Raw genomic sequence first — 22,045 nt, 5'->3', positions numbered from 1 at the left:
TCTGTGGTTATGTAATTGGTTTGTAATGTTTGCACATTATTCACAAATGAACCACCAAAGAATAATCTGCTTCAAAGCAGAGATTTCATGCAGTAGGATTATACAGTAACAGAAACAGCAGCCAAACTCATATTTTATTTTTAGTTCAGCATTGCATATTTACTATACATAAACATATTGCTTCATTGTTAACCCCAAGAAAGAGGAAAACAGAATATTAGTTGCTTGTTTAAAAAAGTTTTTGCATCACATTTTCCTGATACACGAGGTAATTTGACAGCGGACAGGGATCTAAAACCCCTTTATGTTCATTTTAGCCCACAAACTGTCTTCCCCTTTAGTTTTACTCTGTCAATGAATGATGGAGTTTGTAAGTGTAGTAAAGCCAAGGGTGCACTTGTCACTGAAGGCATGTATTCATAGAAAAAGTGCAGTGTATTGTTTAATACTGAGTTATGTTTTAAATCTGACCAAACTTGGGCTTGCACTATCGTATTCCAATATTAAATAACACATGGTCTAATTGGGGGAGTAAGTGTTAAGGTCCAACTACTTCTTATGGCTGAGCTTACAGGCTAGAAACAAAGCAGCAACAGAGGGTGTGCTGCTTGAGGCCTGCATTCAAGATTGGAGGGTTGTCCAGTATCTCATGCAGCAAATTGCATTCCAGTTTTAATGCATGCTAATTTAACCATATGCTTTGGTGCTCTTTATAGCTGAAAGACAAAGTTATAGTAATGTGCATGACACAGTGTTTTTGCAAAGGAATGAAACTGTCAAAGACTATACACAACATGCCGCATGACATCAAACAACTTAATATTGTTTCCACTAACATTTTCCTTTGACCTGAGATAAGAAAATCTTTGAATTATGGAAATAGACCCTTAAATAGAGGTTTTTCTAAGTCGCACACTACCCATAATCATATACAGTATTATATGTGTGGCACATCACACTAAAAAATGTATCAGGTTCAAAATAAAGAAGTCTTACAAAGTAAAATGGAAAACCAAGCTGAACTACAGTTTTGAAAGGGAATAGTAAAAGGATACTATAGAGTTTTGTAGGCAGAACCTCAACACACCAAAAAGCTGCAAAGTCTAATCAAAACCTTAACTGCTACATTGAATTGTATTTATGACTACCTCTTTGGGGTAACGAAAAATATTTTCAAAACAGGTTTTTTTTCCAGTTCTTGCAGACACCCTGGAAATATTAGAAATAGAGGGATAAACACAGCCCGTTTTTATGTCTTTGTCAAAAAAGTACAAATCTGTCTCAACAGCATTCAGAGGTGGCGATAAACATGCAAAGTGTCAAGAGTGCATCCAAATATATAGTTTTAATTGATAGTTCAATAATTCACAATATTCCTATATCTTTTACTAAATAACTGTGCCAAAACACAGCAGTAGCACTTTTCTGATTTCAAATGGAAGACCTGGATCAAAAAGTGGGGTGAACAACCATGTGGGATCACATGGAGAAAGGAAGAAACAAAATACCGCCAGGGGTTATAAATAAAAATTTAAAATACTGATCAATACATGCAAAAGTCATGCTGCATCTGTTTGTGTGCTCTAAACAAGGACACCGTTTTTATTCAGGGACTGGATCCTACTGAGGCTGTTGTCTGCAAAGATGAGGACATCAGAGGATACAGCCCCCTCACAGCTCCTGCTCCAAGCTACAGTCCCTGTCCAACATGTGCCAATGCTTTGAGGAGATAAGTGGCAGTAGCAGCATCAAACCAGATGTTGTTTGTCCAATGAAAAAGATCTTGATACCTGGGTCATAGATGCTCAGAAAAGGAAATGTTCATACTTTTCTTTACAAAATCTTTAAAAGGCAAACATCTGGTGATTTACAGCCACAAGCAGAGTTGTGTTTATATTTTAGCATTTAATATCCCCTGGGCGCGGTGTTAAAACTGCAACAGCTATTACTTTCTTCCCCTGTAGAAAACCTCAACTTGTTTACATCTGCGGGTTAAAAAATTATGACTATAAATGACGGAGCAGCTTTGTTGAAAAGCTGCAGCCCGCTTAACGTGAATTACTAGGTTCTGTAAGTTCAAAGGGTTTTGATATGGCTTGTCAAGGCAGTGTGTTTGAATCAGCCAAATTATCATCTCCAGCAGCTCTGATTAAATTCTCCACATAAATAGCCCAATGAGTGTTGTGTTGGACAGACACGATTGTGATAATCTGTGACTCCTGAGTGGCTGACACGGTGTTTAAAGACTAGGACTGGTGAACATTGAAGCCATACTGATGATTGTTGTTGTTATTATACAATATGCTTTCCGTTAGCATTCTCTGATAATTTACTCAAAATTAATTTGGGAAATATGTCAATTTTCAGGCTGTGACATTTTACATAGGGCATTAATAATGTGCATTTCATCTTACTACAACCCCAATTCCAATGAAGTTGGGACATTGTGTAAAACACAAATACAAACAGAATACATTCATTTGCAAATCCTTTTCGACCTATATTCAATTTAATACACTACAAAGACAAGATATTCCATGTTCAAACTGATAAACTTTATTGTTTTTTGCAAATATTCACTCACTTTGAATTTGATGCCTGCAACATGTTCCAAAAAAGCTGGGACAGGGGCAACAAAAGACTGGGAAAGCTGAGGAATGCTCAAAATACACCTGTTTGGAACATTCCACAGGTAAACAGGTTAATTGGAAACAGGTGAGTGTCATAATTGGATATAAAAGGAGCATCCCCGAAAGGCTCAGTCATTTACAAGCAAGGATGGGGGCGAGGTTCACCACTTTGTGAACAACTGCGTGAGCAAATAGCCCAACAGTTTAAGAACAATGTTTCTCAACGTACAATTGCAAGGAATTTAGGGATTTCATCATCTACGGTCCATAATATCATCAAAAGATTCAGAGAATCTGGAGAAATCTCTGCACATAAGTTGCAAGGCCAAAAACCAACATTGAATTCCCATGACCTTCGATCCCTCAGGCGGCACTGCATTAAAAACCAACATCAATGTGTATAGGATATTACCACATGGGCTCAGGAACACTTCAGAAAACCATTGTCAGTTAACACAGTTCGTCGCTACATCAACAAGTGCAAGTTAAAACTCTACAATGCAAAGCGAAAGCCATATATCAACAACACCCAGAAACGCCGCTGACTTCTCTGGGCCCGAGCTCATCTGAGATGGACTGACACAAAGTGGAAAAGTGTGCTGTGGTCTGACATTCTGCACGTGTTACAACAGCATGGCTTCGTAGTAAGAGTGCGGGTACTAGACTGGCCTGCCTGCAGTCCAGACCTGTTTCCCATTGAAAATGTGTGGCGCATTATGAAGCGCAAAATATGACAACGGAGACCCCGGACTGTTGAGCATCTGAAGTTGTACAGTTCCCAAACGCTTATTGAGTGTGGTTAAAAGGAAAGGTGATGTAACACAGCGGTAAACATGCCCCTGTCCCAGCTTTTTTGGAACGTGTTGCAGGCATCAAATTCAAAGTGAGTGAATATTTGCAAAAAACAAAGTCTATCAGTTTGAACATTAAATATCTTGTCTTCATGGTGTATTAAATTGAACATAGGTTGAAAAGGATTTGCAAATCATTGTATTCTGTTTGTATTTACGTTTTACACAACGTCCCAACTTCATTGGAATTGGGGTTGTAATTATGCTGCTGCAGTACACAGTCTGTGTGCAACTTGATTTCTGAAATAGGAACTCTGTTATTACGTCAAACCAATAAAAACTTGAATATAAAACTCAATACATGACTTCCAAACACAGGGTGTAGGAGCTTCCAATAGGACCTTAAAGCTAGGATGAGCCTACAAGAGAAGTATGATTCAGTGGTACAGTGCAAACGCGCCCCTCTCGCCACATGGATATACAGTTTGTTTTGCATAAAAAACATTTGCATGGCTGAAGACAAGTGGGTCGAGTTTGGCGAGCACCAGATCACCAATTCCTGGTTTTTCAGTAGACGCAGCTCGGCAGAAAGTGGATGATGCAAAGACACGTAGCACGTAGCGGGGGCGTGTGCGTATTTGTGTGGGCATGCTCAGTGGGCGCTGTTGGTACTCCAGTCGTAAGGGAGGAAGCTGACTTTGATCTTCCCAGCAGAAAGGACACCCTGCAGGCTTGTCTTCTTCGGAGAGTCCCCCATGTGCTCCAAAACCCACTTCAGCAACTACAAGAGAGGCAAGCAAGAAGAGAAAGCACATTGCAATCATTGTGACAGATTTGTGATGTGATTCACGTTTTTTTGCATTGCAATTTTCATTTTCCCTGAAAAAACGATCAAAATCATGATGATGTGACATTTGTTGGGGTCTGCCCCAAATACCATGTTTTCTTACATCTGGAGAGCCACTTTTGTAGGCAGGGGCATCTCTGCAGCACTACGGTACTTCATTATAATTCTGTTTTGGCATATATTTTACCTTTATCTAAAAAGCTGCAGCTTCTGTGATTTGGGTATTTAATAATATTTAGATTAATTGTGTAGACCTAGTGTAAACACTGCATTAAAAATAAATAAAAACCAAAATGGTGACCAACTTTACTTCAGCCATCAGTGTCCACATTTCCATCAGCAGCCTTGAATAGCATCACATTACACAGTACTTGTGTGTAAAGTACAGAACGATGATTCATACATACAGTATATATGTGTGTCAAACTACCTTTTCATCAGTGCCTCCAAAGTCAGTTTTGTACCACTTGAATATCTGACTGAGTCGCACTTCTCTTTTCCCAGAATCCACCACGCAGCCGTCGTCATTCTCCAGGAAGGACTCAGCCGCTAAGCGGAGCTGAATGTCAATGTCCTGACACGGACAAGGGGATCGGAAGTGATTTTTCATTCAAGTGATCATTTGGGCTCTTAATATGTACTAGATATGTTGTACAGAGTAATTAAATTTTGTCTTCAGGGATGATTAGCTCTGATTAGAATGAAATTAGCTGTGTAATGTATGTAAGATGACATTCTAGTTCATCAATTCCAAGTCACAAACTTATTACACTTAACTCAACTGAATATAAACATTACAGTAATCATGACAGGTAAAGTTTTCTTAATCTATCTATATTGTATAATGTGATATTATTTTTATGGCTATTGTGGTTAACTGCATTGTTCAATATATTCAGTAGCTTTATCTTTGAAAAATCATTACACAGCTGAGACACAATGGAATAGAGAAAATAGTATTAGAAACAATAGGTACATATTGTCTGCCAAGAAAACCAACAAATTTAGTAAAGTATTTTTTAAATCTGCTTACCTGTGGAGTGTATGTTTTAATTGGCGGGCAGCCCTTTGCGCCGCAGTTCAAGGCAAAGTGAATGAGGGGCTCAGCATCCGGAAGAGCCACCTAGTGGTCAACATGGGAAGTTAAATTCATTAGTCATTCCACATTAAAACTGCCACTGGTGTATCAGTGAAATGTTCAGCTGTTTTTAATACTTGTAGTCGTGGGTCTGTTTTAGAGAACGGCCTTAGGAGCTGTGCGACACCTTTTCTGTTCCCTCTCAGAACTCCATTCTCAATGTCCTGTAACGTGAACACTTCTCCTCCAATCAGGTAGCTCACATAGTTGAAGAACTGCAAAATGGGACAGAAACAAAATATTTTATTAATAATAAAGTCCATCTTGAAATGTTAACCCTTTTGCCTAATGGATGTGAAAATACAACAAGAAAACGTTCAACAAAACATTCATTCATGCAGTTTAGTATGCATATGTTTTTATCTTTGTATATTTTAGTCTGGATGTAAAAATAATGTTATAATCAGTGTAAATTAATCAGAATGAAAAACCTTCAATCTAGAATTTTCTGCCCAGCCTTATTGTTTTCTTTATAGACTTTTTGCAGCACAAGTATTTCCAACCAAGCTTAATGATTTTTCTAAAATGATACCCTTTCTGATAACAACAGCTATACATAAAGATACCAGGAAATGCTGTACACCTGTAAAGAAACTCTACGGGGACTCTCTTGGGATGTGGTAAGGACAAGGGATATGTTGGTTTTGGGAAAAACCGTAGCATTTTTAAGTGCAGCTATATGATCCTACTCTGTATCTTTGCCACATGTTGGTGGGGGCCCCCATGCGTAGGTACCCATGGATGACCAAGGCATTGTAGATGTTGATGAAGAAGGCCAGCTTCTCCTCCCGACTCAGCGAAAGCAGCTCTACCCTCTGCAGCTGGATGGCTAGCTCACAGTACCGCTCAAAGGCAGGGTTCACAGACATGCCTTTGTAGTCCACAGACTGTGGGAGCAACGACAACACACACACATACACACACACTCATTTTACAGTCACAAAGTGAACAAATTTGTTATTTGGTTTAGCCATAGCAAGGTCGAGTATGAAAGACCTCAAACCTAAAAGCACACATGGCGAGTTAATGGGGACATTACCTTGCCATCAGCAGAGAGATGCTCGGAGAACAATTTCAGAATCATCTCTCGTAAAAGCAAAGACAGCTCAGCAGCTGAGAGAGAGAGAGCGAGAGAGAGAGAGAGTTTATGTTCGATATGTTCAATAGCGTTTTCTGGCGAGACAAACCAGAATCTTGACAATTACTGGAGCTTTTTAAAAGACATACTGCATGTTGTACTGTAAAATCTATCAATCAATCAATCGCATTTCAAAACATTAAAAACATGCTGGGACAAAATGTGAAGGTTGTTACTGGGCACTATAACATGTTAAGTAAGTGTATATTTAAAGTAGTAGTGAAACAAACCCATAGGGGGGAGAAATTAACAAACTGCTTAAAGATCAGGCCAACCCCGACGTTGTACAAGTGAGATTATTATTAGGAAACATTACCTGTGAGAAAAAACAGCTTTGCAGATAAATTCAAGAGCGAAGCATAAGAACACCAACACTTAGAAGAGGAGTGATTATAATCACCTCTGTGCTGTACAGCGCGGATTACCTTGTTAGTTAGCCTCTAGAGGTGTGCAACATTTAGTTATTAATACAACAATACAGAGCCAGGCAATATTTCTTACCACAGCCACAGAACAATAGACATCTCAGAAGAAAGGAAAACCGTGTCAAAAGATGACACCAAACCCGCAGAAAACCAGAACATGGTTTTGAAATAGGGTTTCAATGATATATATTATCACACCAATTTTTTTTCTCATCATTTCTTATCAGGCGTTCATAGGCTATTGATAAACTTTACAACAGAATTATAGGATTGAATTTATTAAAATAAGCCTATATATTATACAATGTTATCAAACATAGTGAATCATGTTTGTCCCCCCCCCAAAAAAACCTTCAAGATCAACTTATTAGCGTTTTTTGAGCTTTCAACCTTATCACTTTGCCTTCATACACTGATGGAGTTTGCTCAGTTGTCATGTCACAACTACAACACCGTCACAACAGAGCAAACGCCATTGCACTGATTAAGACAGTGAATTGCTGTAGAAAACTCTGCAAAAAAGGGAGTAAGTAGACCTTGAGTTTTAAATTTGACAGGTTATTTCTCTAAGGTCTAAGGTTTCGTGTTCATGCTACACTGTAGCCATCATACAGGTGGTGGAAGTCATACATGATGAATGAACGATGTCACTCTTTTTATGAGGCCATTATCAGATATATCATTAACCCCTAATTCAGTTGCCACTACAAAGCTCACTGACATCTTACACAAACCCAAGCCAACCCAAACAGATCATATACCAAGCCAGCAGCAAAGAAAGGACAGCGGTTAGAGAGCGTTAAAGGACAACAGTCAGCTTGAACCTGGAATGCTGTGTTTGTATGCCCCACAGCCTGGTCCAGTCCTGACCTACCCTGGATGGGACTGCAGGCTGCCGTCTGTCCTGCGTTGAGGGCTGAATGAGGGTCGTCCTCCAGCAGCCTATACAGCGTGTCCATGGCGTCTTTCCCATCTCCAAAACTGCCATCCTGCTGCCCACTGCCACGCACACTGACCATGTACTTCTTCTGCAACAAAGCTTGGCCAGTTTTACAGGCCTCAGCCCTGGCTGGCACACACGTGGCCAAAGTCAAGGGCTGATACATGGGGATTTGACTATACTTTGCATGAATCAGCACACTTTTGAGACAGTTCAATGATTTTTCCAGATTGTTCTAATAACTTCAACAAAACTGAACGGACACAACACTGAAAGCCTGTTTCACTGCAGCCTCACTTACCCATCCCCTTCTCTTTTTGCAGCCAGTCAACCAGTTGATCCCCTGAGAAGCTCTTTTTGTATAATGTCAGTCCCCTCCTATGATGGCCAATCACACTGCCATGTTTGAGGTCCTCTACCAGGTCTGCCAACTCATCTCTCTCACACTTAAACTCTGCGAGGGCTGGAATATGCCAAGCCACACACGTACAAACACACAAAAAACATGCATGTTCACACACCCACATGTATGAATAGGTTTCAACTATGTAGTCCAACTTGTGTGCAGAAAACATATCTGATTGGTGGAAAGAAAGCGCCTGAATTAAGCCAGATTATATAGGTCCTCCTTATCCAGCATGGCTGAGTCATATTTTTCAGAAACAAGAACCAAAGCAACAAATTGCTTACCTTACACGTAAAGACATTTTAACAGAAATATCTTCTTTTTTTTTTTTAAGATTCACATGCTCCTATGTAGTCCCATTTGGGAAGTCATTCTTCCGACTTCGGTGTGTTCACAAGCTTCGGTGTGTTCACGACCTAATCATGAACAGAACCAGGATGCTACAAAGAAGATGTGTTGTATTTTATTGCTTTATTGCTGGATTTTATTAGCCACTTCAGGGGTGTGTGATTCATATGATTCATGTGGTGACATAAAACAAACAAAAATGCCCTGATGCTAGCAAGGATATTTTGCTAACCTGAATCTTGTTTTTTTTCAATCGCCTGTATTGTCAATGATTGATAAAAATTAAATCTACTTTTGCTGGGGTTAACATCAAGTAGGTTTGAAAAAACTATTATTTTTATGGTCAATTAATCTGTAGATTATTATTTCGATTACTCAATTAGTTGTTTGGTCTCTAAAGTGTCAGAAAATGGTAGAAAAATATTGAATAATGTTGAAAAATGTCGATCAGTGTTTCACCCAAGATGGCGTCCTCAAATGTCTTCTTTTGTCCACCTAAAAATATTCAGTTAACTGTCATACAGGAGTAAAGAAACCTGAAAATATTCTTTAGAAGCTGGAATCAGAGAATTGTGACTTTTATTCCTTAAAAAATTACACAAACTGATTAATCGATTATGAAAATAGTTGCCGATTCATTTAATTGTTCATTAATCTTACAGCCCAACTGTCAAGGGGCAAAGAACCAATGGAATGAAAGCTTCACTAAGATATAAATTTGAAGGAATATATTCAGTATTTGTCAGGACCTCTGTACCCAAAACATATCTGCCAACCTGCTGCTTGCTAACTAGTGGTGATGTTGCTACCACAGCATCAAAGCTCACAGTGAATTCAAATATTTCTCCACAAAAGGCCGTGTAAGCACCCTTGTGGATAGACTTTGTCTATACTGTAGGGAGCTTAATAATCACATATAATGAGGTACAGTGAGGCAGCCTGATGCTGCGGAGCTCATCCAGAGTATCATGTTTCCTGTATCAACTGTCCGTGTTGGCATTAGTGACAGTAGATGAGCGCACACACACGCACACCTGCTGTTATCCAAACATACCACTGTGTCCACATATGCCAGCACCATGTTATTAACTATACTTCTAACTGTAGTTCATCTGAGTCAGTACCTCAGTGTAAGGACATTTTCCCCTCAGTGTGGGTCATCTCACTATTTGACAACCCATTTCGGAAAAGACCAAACCAATCTGAAACGGAACATGTTTTCAAACAGATCCTTCAACATTAAGCAATTAACCCATAATCTGTGATATTATGGCTGTTCCCACGTTTGGAGGCAACAAAGTGATCTGTAAAAATCATTAACTCTTTTTGTCAGACCAATAAATCCCTCACCTCCATCGGTGTCCACAGTCGTCTCCTCTGATTTAGTCTCTGGTAGTGGTGGAGCATCTGCTGGAAGAGGCTCATCCTTGACCATATTTACCAACCTCTGAAGCTCCTCAGGAGCCTGAGGAAGTGAAACAGATCAACACATACATACAATTTTAAAACACAATTTTGAATAACAGATGCAAATAGGACTTTTTGACCCTGTTCAAAAATATACATTAAAGTTCACTAGTCAAATGGGGAAATAGTATCTTTTGGTATTTCCACTCCTCACCAATTTCTGTAGGTCATCGTTGCCCCCTACATGAATGTTGTTGAAGAAGATCTGAGGGACTGAGCTGCGTCCTGTCAGTTCCTTCACCCTGGCTCTTAGCTCTGGATGCCTCCCCACATCCACGTCACATACCGGTACTCCCAAACGCCCCAGGGTGGCCTTCGCCTGCACACAGTGTGGGCAGCCCTGGATGGAGTACACCGTTACCCGGCCCAGAGCACTGCTCTCAAACTCCCCCATCTGCAACAATAATGGAAAGACAGCAGAGCAAAGAGTATGAAGCTTTAGCTGGCCAGAGAAAATTGGCTGTGCTCCATGATTTTCTGTTTTACATGCATACACATTTAACAGTTCATTCCATGTCTTCCTCTTTCTCTAAGCTACTGAGTGGGGATTGCACAGTAGCTTTATCCAACATATCATGTCCCTATTTAAACTTAAAGCATACTGGATGCACCTTTTGGCCTGAATGAAGCCTTAAACTATTGCCCTTTTTTGGGTCAGTGCGAGGTTTCACATGTTGATTTTTGCAACAGATGTTGATCTCCTTGAGTATAAAGTTTTGTTCTTCCTGTGAATGTGTGCAGCTGTGCAAGTGTGTCAATGTTGTATAATGTGCATACATGCATGTGCACATGTAGGTTTATGTGCATACATGAGATTAGTTTTGTGCATATGTGCACACACATGTGAAAACATTTCTCTACATATAGATGGGAAGATATGAAAAGGTAAAATCTGTGGGTGAACACAGTTTTATGAGGAAATAAGAAACTCTTATTGCCTGACTTGATGACTGGCGCAATTTTCTCCATGCTCATTTCTGAACATTTTGTTGTGTTGAAAACAGACCAGTGTGATGTGTATTTTCAACTATGTGAAATACTGACTGATTTTGTATGAAGTTAGCCAACGACACAGTTCCTCATTCATTGTGACACAACCATAGACTGTATAAACAACAACGTTAGGCAAGCAGCAAGTCAATATTAGTCTAAGCTAATCAAAAGCTAGATCAAACCACACCACCTCACTTGATTTCAGTTTGAAAAAATAGGTCAAGGTCCAAGGTCTGTCCTGATCTCTAAACAGATTTAATGCAATTATATATGGAATATAGATATATGAGACCTTGCAATTCGCATATTAATATTTCCCGGGCAGTGACTTCACAACAAAATCTTCCTATCTAATTTTAGAACTGGCTTAGTACTGTTTTCCCACGTGGAATTCTATTACCACATTCCCCTGTAAGTCTGTTACATATATATATCATCATAATAAACAGCTTTGCAGATTTTTGACAGCAGATAAATTGCAACGCTGGAGTTTTTTTAACTGACATTTAACGCAAATGTAAGGTTGAATCAGAATCCCGAATTATAGTATGGCATTTCATAGTTTTAGAGAAAATACGTTTAATTTTAAGCGGTGTAAACAACCTTTACCAACAAGCAAGGCTTATTAAATTCCACAACTATTTTATGGAGTTCGGCATTGGGGACATGTTTGTTGAACTGAACAGCAATATAACCAACAAACCTAACAATGATTAAATCATTAACGGTACACAGCTCTGTCAGTCACATATGAGTAAAACTATTTAACGCTGAATATAGCGTAAACCGTACAACCAAACGTTACTGGCTAAACATTGGAGTGACGTTAACAAGCTAATGTGGATCTATGAGCAAATGATAACAACAGTACGTTACCTTTCAGCGACCGACTCTCTTGATTTAGTCGGGAGTACAATTTTAAATCTGGCAGTTGATCGCTTTAGTCCTGTTTTAGTTAATACACGTTATGTGAAACGCCCGCTGAAACATCGCTTATCTCGCAGGTGAATTACCCAGCAGCACTGACAGTACATCACCACTACGCAGGCTAACAGCTAGCCTATTAGCTGCTTTGGTTAAGCCAATGATGTACTAGCTAGCTTGTTTTATGATGCCTTCAGGTGCTCCTTGAAAAACATAAATATTCCAGCGCTGATTACTATAAACAAAGTGCTTATAGGAAATCTTGAAGGTGCGTGTGATCTCTTGAAACTTCTCTGCTCTAAATCACAATAATCTCAGTTTCCATTACAAACCAGAATGACATGTTTTGACATGACAGCAGATAATTGCCTCTGTAAACTCCATTCTGACTTGTCTGGCATGAAATCGCCTATTTGGCCAATAAAAACATACACAATTGTAATTATCATATGACCATATAATTACCTTAAATGGTATCCGTAGACAATACTAGGTTATAAAAGGGACATGCTGTATTTATGCTGTCTGTGCCCTCCCCCGAGACTGGTCCTGCCCATAGACTGTATATAAAAAGGTCCTGCCCTAGTGCCCTTCCATTCAGCTCTGGATCTCTGCCACCAGTTTCAACTTGAAGAGATATTTGAGCATTGAACAGACTGCTGGTCTGTTGACAAGCCAGGGTTTTTCTTTTCAGTGTAATGTATCTCAACTGATTATGTCAGGACACATAATGACAATTTACATAAATGATTATTTCACCTATAAAGTAGTCATTTAGAAAACCAATTAACATGGGCTTAATGTAGAGGTCTGTGTAAGAATCAGTTCAAGGTATTTAATTTTCAAAAATCAGTTTAAATAAAGAAAAAAAAAACACGACAAGCCTTAAACTTCATAATCCCGTTTATCAAGCTTAGTGAGCAGAAGAAAGTAAAGAGGAAGAACTGAGTAGTTTCAACATGAGACGCCAATAATTCCTACAGCCAAAAAGGCAGCAAAGATCGTTTGCTGAACGTACTGTTGTCGTACCGTAGGAACCAAGTCTTTGTGTTCCGTCTGATACTTGTTCCGCTACGGACAATTTTGTAGTCAGACCACGAATGGAGGAAGAAGAGCTTAAATTTTGGTTTTGAGGTGTCGAAGATGTCAGGACTGTCAGAAACAGAGCGCGCTGGGTGTAAAAATATACTGAAGTTGATGTCAAAAGGCGACTTACTTTCTCTGAGCGACACGGTCACGAATAAGATGATAGTTGTGGAAAATGTCACAGGTATGTTTTCAATCTGTGCCAGATGGCAACGAGAAAGTTAGCTAGGAAACAATTAACGTACATTTCACTTTCTCATGGACAGACGTAACAAGTTGAAGTCTCATACAACACCGTATTTAATAAAGGCACCGTTGGTACCAGCAGTTGTTAAAATATCCACCACTGTAGAAACCCTCGTCCCCCTCGTCTTGTTCCACTAAAATAGGCGTGGTTGGCAGTAACGTTAACTGTTAATGTTAGAAAACTGCGTGAAATAATTTTGCCCGGAAGATTTAAGGATGTGAAGCGAAAGGCACAACGGCACCTCAGTGTTAACCAAAGATATTTGTTGTAACGTTTACCAACAAGCAAAAAATGAATTGCCCGTTTTCAAAACGGAGGTTGGCATGAGCTGACACCAGGGATACTAAAACCGGTTTGTTATTTCACTTAAGCAGGGAGGGTGTTATGTTCACACAATAAAACCATCACATTGCCATGCACCTTATGTCCATGTGTTCATACAGAGGCTATGGAAGCAATTCTGTCCTTCACTTTAAATGCCGAGGAGCTCCTGAGAAGGAAAAAGGTTCTTCGCGACCTCATATTCAAGTACCTGGTCACAGAGGGCGTAGCGATGCCCCCGAACAGCGAGAAACACCAGCTGGTGAAAAGGACGCTCGAGCTCTGGTCGTCTGGGAAGGTAAGTACAGGAGGTCAGGTCAGCCACCATCAATATGTAGATATGATTGTAGCTATATATAGAGGCAGCTTCAGGTAAGATGGTGAAACATAGATTGGCAGAAACACCAGAGATTAAGTGCTAACTTTAAATAGAATCCCTCTTAAACTTACCTGCAGAGGGTTTCAACGGCTGGAAATTGGGTAACTGTAAAGTTTTCAAAGGCTAGAGATGACTCAATTAAATGCCAAGATATTTTAGTCTTGAAATAAGAAAGAATCAGTTGGCTCAGTTGCCTCATCAGGGTTTTGGAAAAATCATTTTACCCGATAAAGTTGTTGATTTGTAGAATTGGTAGAAAAGGTAGCTAAGTTTAGTTGATTATGAATGGGGTATATGAAAAATCAATCTCAGATTAAGCTGCTTTCTGGAGATCATTTGTAGATTTTCAAAATGTATTACAACAAGCTAGTGTGATTAAGAAAATATCTTGAGGAAGGAAATGTCAGTTATTAGAGGTAGGCAGCATGTGTTATTAGTACTTGTCTACCAAAAAGGACTCCAGGCACAACTCGGCAGTGTTTTAAGAAAGTCTCATTCCTTTAAGGCCAACGAAACCCGTCTAAGAGAGGAAGAGACCAGAGAGAGACCTCCTACAGAGACAGCTTCTGATTCCACAAACATGAAGGCTGAGGTGGGCTTTGACCCACTGGTCCTCGGCCAGCAGTTCTGCCAGTGGTTCTTCCAACTCTTAAACAGTCAGAACCTCTCGCTGGGCCAGCAGCCCCAGGACTGGGGACCACAGCACTTCTGGCCAGATGTGAAGCTACACCTCCTCTCCAGGTAAATATGCGTAACAGTAAAAGTTTGTTACCTTCTTAGTGTTCACAGCAGTTATGTATTTTGAGCAGAACGTGCTTTGTTTTTTGTTCATTACAAATTAGCTTGATGAGAGACTTCGGAGAACCATGGGAACTGGGTTGAGGATTTTCTATATAAGCTTTTAATTTAAGAATATTCATTTTAATTTTAAGCCCCTTTTCCACCTCATGATACCAGCTCAACTTGCTTCGACTCTACTCGCCTTTTTTTGGTTTTCCATTGTGGAAAAGTTGCACTTGTACCTGCTACCAGGTACTTTTTTTCGTATCGCCTCCGTTAAGGTTCCAAGCGAGCTGAGGCAATACTAAAATGTTATGTGAAAACACAGCAGACTACTGATTGGTCAGAGAGAATTGTCAGTAATCACTGCATCATCATTGCGCGCGCCAGACAGAGGCCTGAAAGTTTTATATTTTACATTTTTCATACGTTATTTCATCACTTGCATCATTCATCACACACATTCTTAGTAATGTTGAAACGTTTTAACTTAAATCAAGAGACAGCTGTTTGTGGGTCGCTGGTGTGTGTGTCGCACTGAACATTACGTCGTGGCAGTGTGTGGTGTTGCTATGCCGACCAGCTACATTGAGGGGTACTATCTCTGGGTACTATCTGCAATGGAAAGCGGAGGACGGCGGGCCAAAACCGAATAAAGGCGAGTTGAGCTGGTACTGATAATGGAAAAACGGCATTATTCGGTTGTATCATTTTCCATTTTCAGTTTCAATAAAGCTGAATTAAAAATTGAAAGTTTAAGATTCTGACTCTGGTGAACCCTTACCCTAACCCTGACCCTTTTAAGGAAAAACACTGTGGCATACGTCAGTCCACTCCATTGTCTGACCCAAGGACACTGAGCAACACATGGACTGCACCAGTGGTCTCATTTTTCTACAAATAAAACACATGCCAACAGAATAATTTAATTTGGTTAACTTGGGGAAAATAGACCAAAATTAAACGGTTGTGTCTCTTTCTCAGAGCTGGCAGCGAGCAGATTGAGGAGTTCCTGGGTGCTGAACTGGTCAGCCTTCGTCTCCTGGCTTTGACCAGAGAAGAGCGCCTCCTCCTCAGCCCCAACCTGGAGCCTCATGGCCTCAGGGCCCTGGCTTCCCCGCATGGCCTGGTACTGGTGGCTGTAGCTGGGACCATCCACAGAGATGAAGCCTGTTTGGGCGTCTTTGAGCAAATATTTGGCCTCATCCGCTCCCCGCTGGAGAACAACAGCTGGAAAATCAAGTTTGTCAACCTAAAGATAAGAGGGCAGGATGCTCTTGGTGGAACAGAGATGGCAGCGCCTGCCTTGAGTTACAACTCTACTGAATTGCAGCTTCTCTGCAGTTGATGGCACTCTTTGTTTGACATTATTTACCCGGTGAAGGTTTGACTGGACACGCTCCCTCTTTACTCTTTACTCCAATTTCACCAAATCTTACCCAGAGTCGTCAGAGATCCAAACTGGCAAGTATATAGACACAAACCCCTCCTAACCTAAGTTTAGCTGTCATGTCAGGATGTACAGGTAGGTGGACACTGTTGCATCAAAATGTACTTGTTAGGTAGATCATTGACGTAACATAAAAAATGACATGGCTGCTACATCTTGTTGTGGAAACATTTTGCTTCAAATATACTGTACCTTGATGCAAAACGTGTGTGCCTTATGTAAGCTAAAATATAAATACAGACATGGACCTGCTCTTGTAAATATGTATCATATCAAATATAAAGATTATGTTAACAATTGTGTACACTTGTGCTCTATGATGACCAGTACTCCAGGTTGTGTGTGTTCATATGATAATACAATGTCAGTTGTAATAGGTTTTTTACATAGTCTAAGATGACTGCTTTCTGGGATGAGTAAAGGTCAGCCCACAATGTTTATACACATATTTGATTAGCAGTATATCAAACAAGCTAACAAAGTGAGTGTAACCATGCAAAGATTTGCTGTGGATATATTTAAGTGTCTAATATTTAGGCAGTGACCAGATGTAGTTTGTAAATGTAGAAGTTCCTGGCCTTGACCAGGGAAGAATACCTCCTCAGCCCTGGCCTTGACCCATGGCCCCATCATAGATCCGAATATCTAAAATATTATAAATCCTTTCTGTACTACATGCAGCATTTAAAATTTAGTTGTTCTTTTTGGTTTTGCAGCTTTATACCAGTTTATAGTTATACATTTAATTCATGGGGCTAAACATAGCTATAATAAAAGGTCTCAAACCTGCGCAATTTGGTACATAAATTTGCCTTTTTATTTATCTCTTCGGTTACAACAACAAATGTGTAATGTTTCATCGATGATGATAATTGTATTGTCATTTGCTGAACCACGTGTTGTAGCATTGCTATTGTTGTGTGCAAAGTATTGTGACATGAATGCATAGGGAGTTATCCTGTAATTTCCAGTAGTAGTGTGGAATAGCTGCCTCAATATAGAGTAGTATTCTCATACCATTTTACATTTTAATAGCATAGCACACAGCTGTGGGGAGAATGGCAGCCTAGTTGTTAAGTGTTTGATTTCTGTGTGCTCCAATTTTTTTTCCTGGGGCACAGTGTAATTTGGCACAAAATGTACGTGATGGATGTAAGTCTCTTTCGGCCCAAGACAGAACAAGGAGTACTTTGAATTACTTGACTTATTCATACAGAGTCCAGATGCTGTGCAGTCCCAGCTAAGCATGCAATATCAACTGATGCTGTATTGTAGGCCCAAGAAAATCTGCGTCTCCCTTTTTCCATCCAAGCTTTTCTTACAGATGTGATGCTGTATGCATCTCTGCAGAGAGAGATGTTTCTCTGATTTCCATAGTCAGAATGTATGAGCAGATTGCATTTTGTCACATTTATATTTCTTCTTTAATTTTTGTGACATCGGCCCCTCATACACCAGCAGAAGGAAAAGTACGTAACGTAGCCTGGAACCTCTGTCAGGCTCTAAAACATGCATGAAGCCCAAATGTTGAACAACAAAGTTGATGTTTTTGGATTGACTATAAATTGGACAGTTTGCTTGCTGGTGTCATTGCAGACTGACATCTTCCAACACTGCACTGGAGTGGATTTTCTGGGTGGTCAGACATCTAATATATAGATATTCGCTAGCTGTTGTCAAGAAGAAAAAATCCATCATATTTGAATATTTATTTTATTGGCCAAAATGGCACATGACATGCAAATGCATTTGGTCTGGAAACAGCTAAAATTCAGGATTTTGCTATTAGAAATGATGACAACAGCAGGTCTCTCCTCCTCTCTGCACGCCTCAAAGCAGTACAGGAGTTTCAGCCTCATATGCTGAACGAGACAAGTATCAGGAGATCAGAGTAATGAGGTTGAGAGTCAAAAGGCAGGAGAGGACCCAGCCTTTTCATCATTAACACAGGACCTCTGTGTACTATAAAACAGCTGAGCAACAACCGAAGAGCGACTCCCATCAGCTTTAAACATAGAGGATTTATCCCCATAGTAGCTTTTCCTTTCTCACTAACTGGTATTTTTAGCCACATTTCAGCAGCACAATGCAATATTTCCACTGATATACCATTTATTATATGCCCCATTAAGTGGACAAAACAAAATGACTAATTTACACTGAACAAAATTATAAACACAACACTTTTGTTTTTTCATCCAACCGGCCTCACAACCACAGACCACATGTAACCACACCAGCCAAGGACCTCCACATCCAGAATCTCCAAGTTCATCTGAGACCAGCCATCCGGACAGCTGCTGCAACAATCGGTTTGCATAACCAAAGATTTTCTGCACCAACTGTCAGGAACTGTCTCAGGGTAGCTTGTCTCTGCCTCATCAAAAATGTTCCTGTGTGCCTTTTTCTCTTTATTCTCCTTGAAATTATCAAGGTTCAAACACTGTTTTGGAAGGAATCAAGGAAGGAATGGAGGAGGGAATCAAGAGAGGAACGAAAGAAGCAAGGAGGGATCAAGGGAGGAAGGAAGGAATCAAGGATCCCTCACTACACGTCTCAGAGCAGTACAGGAGGTTCAGTCTCATGCTGGACAGGACAAATATCACGAGATTAGAGTGATAAGGGTGAGAGTGAAAAGGCAGGAGAGGGTCCAGCCTTTTCATCATTAACACAGGACAGTACTATAAGCAATCAAGGAAAGAATCAAGGAATCAAGAAAGGAAGGAAAGAATCAAGGAAGGAGTGAAGGAAAGAAGGAAGGAATCAAAGAAGAATTGAAGGAAGGATGGAAACGAGGAAGGAAAGAATCAAGGAAGAATTGAAGGAAGAAAGGAAGCAATCAAGGAAGGAATCAGGTAATCAAGGAACAGAGGAAGGAAGGAAGGAATCAAGGAGTCAAGGAAGGAAAGAATGAATAAAGGAAGGAGTGAAGGAAGGCAGGAAGGGATCAAGGGAGGAATCAAGGAAGGAATAAAGGGAGGAAGGAAGGAATAAAGGGAGAAATTTGGACCAGAGGAATAGGAAGAAATGGGGAGGAAGAGGCAGAAGAAGAGGAGGAATTCAGACCAGAAGAAGAGGGGGAGGGAGAAAAAGAGTAGGAAAAGGGAGAAGAACAAGAGGAGGAAAAGGAAGAAGAACAGGAAGAGGAAGAAGAAGAGGGGGAATTCAGACCAGAAGAAAAAGGAATAGGAGGAATTCAGACCAGAAGAAGAGGAAGGGGAGGAAGAGGGAGAAGAGGAGGAAGATGAAGAGGAAGAAAGGAAATTCAGACCAGGGGAGGAAGAAGGTGGGGAGGAAGGGGAAGAAGATGAAGAATAGGAAGAGGCGGAGGAAGAGGACTAGGAAGAAAAGAAATTAGGACCAGAAGAGGGAGGAAGGATGGAAAGAAGGAATAAAGGAAGGTAGGAATCAAGAAAGTAATCAAGGAATAAGGAAGCAATCAAGGAAGGAAGTAATCAAGGAAGGCAAGAAGGAATCGAGGAAGGAAGGAATGCCCAGGTGCCTTGCCTGCCACTCGGCTTGCACACCCCCACAGGTCTGGCTCCAGGAAGTCTCAAAATTATACTTATAAACGCAACACAGGGTCCACAAATACTTCTTAGTTTGGCCCCTCCTCTGGAACTAATTTGCTTTGGGAGACCCTACCACAGGCGACTGCCCCAGGCAACGCAGCTCCCAGGATCACAGGGACACACAAACCCCTCCACCACCATAAGGGTGGATTATTTGAGGGGAGTAATCAATATTTCATATTTCACACCTTTTTATATTATTGATTATCTGTAGATTATAGGCCTCAAAACAGCAGTATATCTGAGCGTGAATTGTCAGTGTTTTATACCCTTATCTGGGCAACGTATCCTCCAGGAAACAGACTTTCAATGCCCGATTATCTAAGTTGTGAAAATGAAATTTATTATTTTTCAACAAGAACAATTACAGTTATCCTTGAAAAACACTATTTTGTAAAACAAAATCTCCTCAACAAACAATAAACATGAAAAAATAACAACACTTACCACGTGGCCAGGGTCTTTGTCCACGTACACCACCATTATGGATATTGATACAAATGATGAGTATAGTTTTCAATGTGGCATGAAGTCACATGACCTGAGTACTTGACCCATCTCCCCTAGTGTTTTTCATGATATAACAGGTACCCACTTAATGCCGTCCCCCCCCCCACAGCCTGTCAAATATTCCCCAAGATACAGAAACCATTTAAGGGTTAAATTTGCAAAGTGAATCTGGTTTTCCATTGATTCAACTCGTCATCCTAGTTGGGTCATACAGGGTCTGGTGGGGCACAGAATATGCCAGTATGACTCTGTGGCTTTCGTGGGAAATGTTACATGTGGGAAATTATTCTTGGCAGCTGTTTTCAAAGTCCCCTGGAATAGTTAATATCTGTGACTGTATGGGTCGGAGCCGCATGGCCCTTTGTGCTTTACTGGTCCATAGTTGTGGTGAGGGGAAACCGCTCCAGCCATTGATCTCAGCCTGTTCACCTCTCAGAAAGAATAATAACAAGCTGCTCGCCTTCTGTCTTTATGGCACTTGGCTTTTCTGCGTTTTAATAAGCGGTTTGGCCACGGGCGCTGCTCTGACGCATGGGTTCAAAAATACCGCTGCAGTGGCGTCTGCTGATGGTTTTGACTCAGAAAGCTTTTTTTCCACCGTTTTTTTTCTATTCCCTTCTCTAATAGGGACGGTGTTTCTCATAAAGAAACATGCTAAAACTTAGATCCATGGCTGTTGAAATAGCTTATGGGTGGTGAACCATGGAGACTGCTGCTTTAATTGTCTATCCATTTTTTCCCACCTTTTAGTTTGATTGTGACTGATTGGATGTTAGGTTTGCTCTTAGAAACAACCTCATTACTTTCAAAGATTACTTTATTAAATGCTTCATGCTACCGCCATTTTTCACTCTCTGACAGTCTGATGGTTTTACAGATCCATTAATGCCAAAGTGTATTTTTTAAAATGCCTTCAGCAGTAATTCTTAAAGTGGGGCCCGAGGACACCCAGGGTTTTCTCAGGGAGTTCAAGGAGTCCTTGAAGTGGTTCTGGGCATTTTGTTCAAAATGAGGAATAAGTCTCATCTTGATGGTGTTTCTAATTTAATGATCCAAAAGAGAAAGAATAAGCCATGTGTGTCTCACTTTCACTGTTGGCTCATAGCTTATAAAATGTACATTTAATCAATACCTTATCACACATTTCCCTATGTGGGTTTATATTTATTTTCTTTTGGTCAGTGATAAGTGAATATGACTTGACCTTATGACAACATGAGGCCAGAAGAGGGCAGGCAAGCTACACCAGAGAGAAGAAAGACTTTGATCCCTAGCCAAGTGAAGGGTGGGGGGGAAATCCTTTTAACACTATTATGAGAGGAAACTCATCAATTCCTAAGAGCAATCTGAGTGAGCTGATGTTACCAGGCAATTTCTGTCTGGCCACAGCTATGAAGAAAACTGTAAATTTTTCGAGTTTGAATTGTCCTCCATTAAAGTAATGGGGTTCTAAAAGAGAGACACGTTAAACTGTTGCCGTTCATAGGCACAAGAGCACATATTTCACAAGTTATTGAAGTGTCAGTAATTTATCGGTACCCGTGAAGGTGTCAGAGACAGCGTTAACACAATACTCTCTGCAGTCTGCACTCTGGACAATAAAGAATGGGATTTATGAAAGGTAAGATAATCAATCAATAGGCAATGATATTT

The 22,045-nt window shown here is 40.3% G+C and overlaps 2 protein-coding genes across 2 annotated transcripts; one reads left to right on the top strand and one right to left on the bottom strand.

The window, feature by feature from the left end:
* Positions 1-121: 121 nt before the first annotated feature.
* On the bottom strand, positions 122-12,155 carry zgc:152951 (uncharacterized protein LOC569013 homolog). The gene is made up of 11 exons (XM_046054572.1): positions 12,000-12,155; positions 10,285-10,524; positions 10,014-10,128; positions 8,211-8,372; positions 7,844-8,038; positions 6,446-6,519; positions 6,096-6,293; positions 5,484-5,621; positions 5,302-5,391; positions 4,699-4,842; positions 122-4,202 (listed from the first exon to the last, which is right to left on the bottom strand). The coding sequence occupies exons 2-11, from the start codon at positions 10,522-10,524 to the stop codon at positions 4,074-4,076; spliced, it is 1,485 nt and encodes a 494-aa protein (XP_045910528.1). The 5' UTR covers positions 12,000-12,155; the 3' UTR covers positions 122-4,073.
* Positions 12,156-13,121: 966 nt separating this feature from the next.
* On the top strand, positions 13,122-16,612 carry lg07h3orf38 (linkage group 07 C3orf38 homolog). Its single transcript, XM_046055119.1, has 4 exons — positions 13,122-13,317; positions 13,824-13,999; positions 14,586-14,821; positions 15,845-16,612. The coding sequence occupies exons 1-4, from the start codon at positions 13,191-13,193 to the stop codon at positions 16,206-16,208; spliced, it is 903 nt and encodes a 300-aa protein (XP_045911075.1). The 5' UTR covers positions 13,122-13,190; the 3' UTR covers positions 16,209-16,612.
* Positions 16,613-22,045: the final 5,433 nt, after the last annotated feature.

This window comes from Micropterus dolomieu, linkage group LG07 (assembly GCF_021292245.1).
Source record: "Micropterus dolomieu isolate WLL.071019.BEF.003 ecotype Adirondacks linkage group LG07, ASM2129224v1, whole genome shotgun sequence".
Lineage (NCBI taxonomy): Eukaryota > Metazoa > Chordata > Actinopteri > Centrarchiformes > Centrarchidae > Micropterus > Micropterus dolomieu.
Note: the sequence above shows the minus strand (reverse complement) of the source record. Positions and strands in the feature narration are given on the sequence as shown.

Bases quoted from the DNA above. Each gene is read 5' to 3' on its own strand.
- zgc:152951 (XM_046054572.1), bottom strand. From the start codon at position 10,524: ATGGGGGAGTTTGAGAGCAGTGCTCTGGGCCGGGTAACGGTGTACTCC. The intron at 8,373-10,013 runs GTGAGGGATTTA...GGCATATTCCAG, and splicing joins GACTGTGGACACCGATGGAG to CCCTCGCAGAGTTTAAGTGT. The intron at 6,520-7,843 runs GTAGGTCAGGAC...TCTCTCTCTCAG, and splicing joins AGCCTGCAGTCCCATCCAGG to CTGCTGAGCTGTCTTTGCTT.
- lg07h3orf38 (XM_046055119.1), top strand. From the start codon at position 13,191: ATGTCAGGACTGTCAGAAACAGAGCGCGCTGGGTGTAAAAATATACTG. The intron at 14,000-14,585 runs GTAAGTACAGGA...CATTCCTTTAAG, and splicing joins AGCTCTGGTCGTCTGGGAAG to GCCAACGAAACCCGTCTAAG. The intron at 14,822-15,844 runs GTAAATATGCGT...TCTCTTTCTCAG, and splicing joins AAGCTACACCTCCTCTCCAG to AGCTGGCAGCGAGCAGATTG.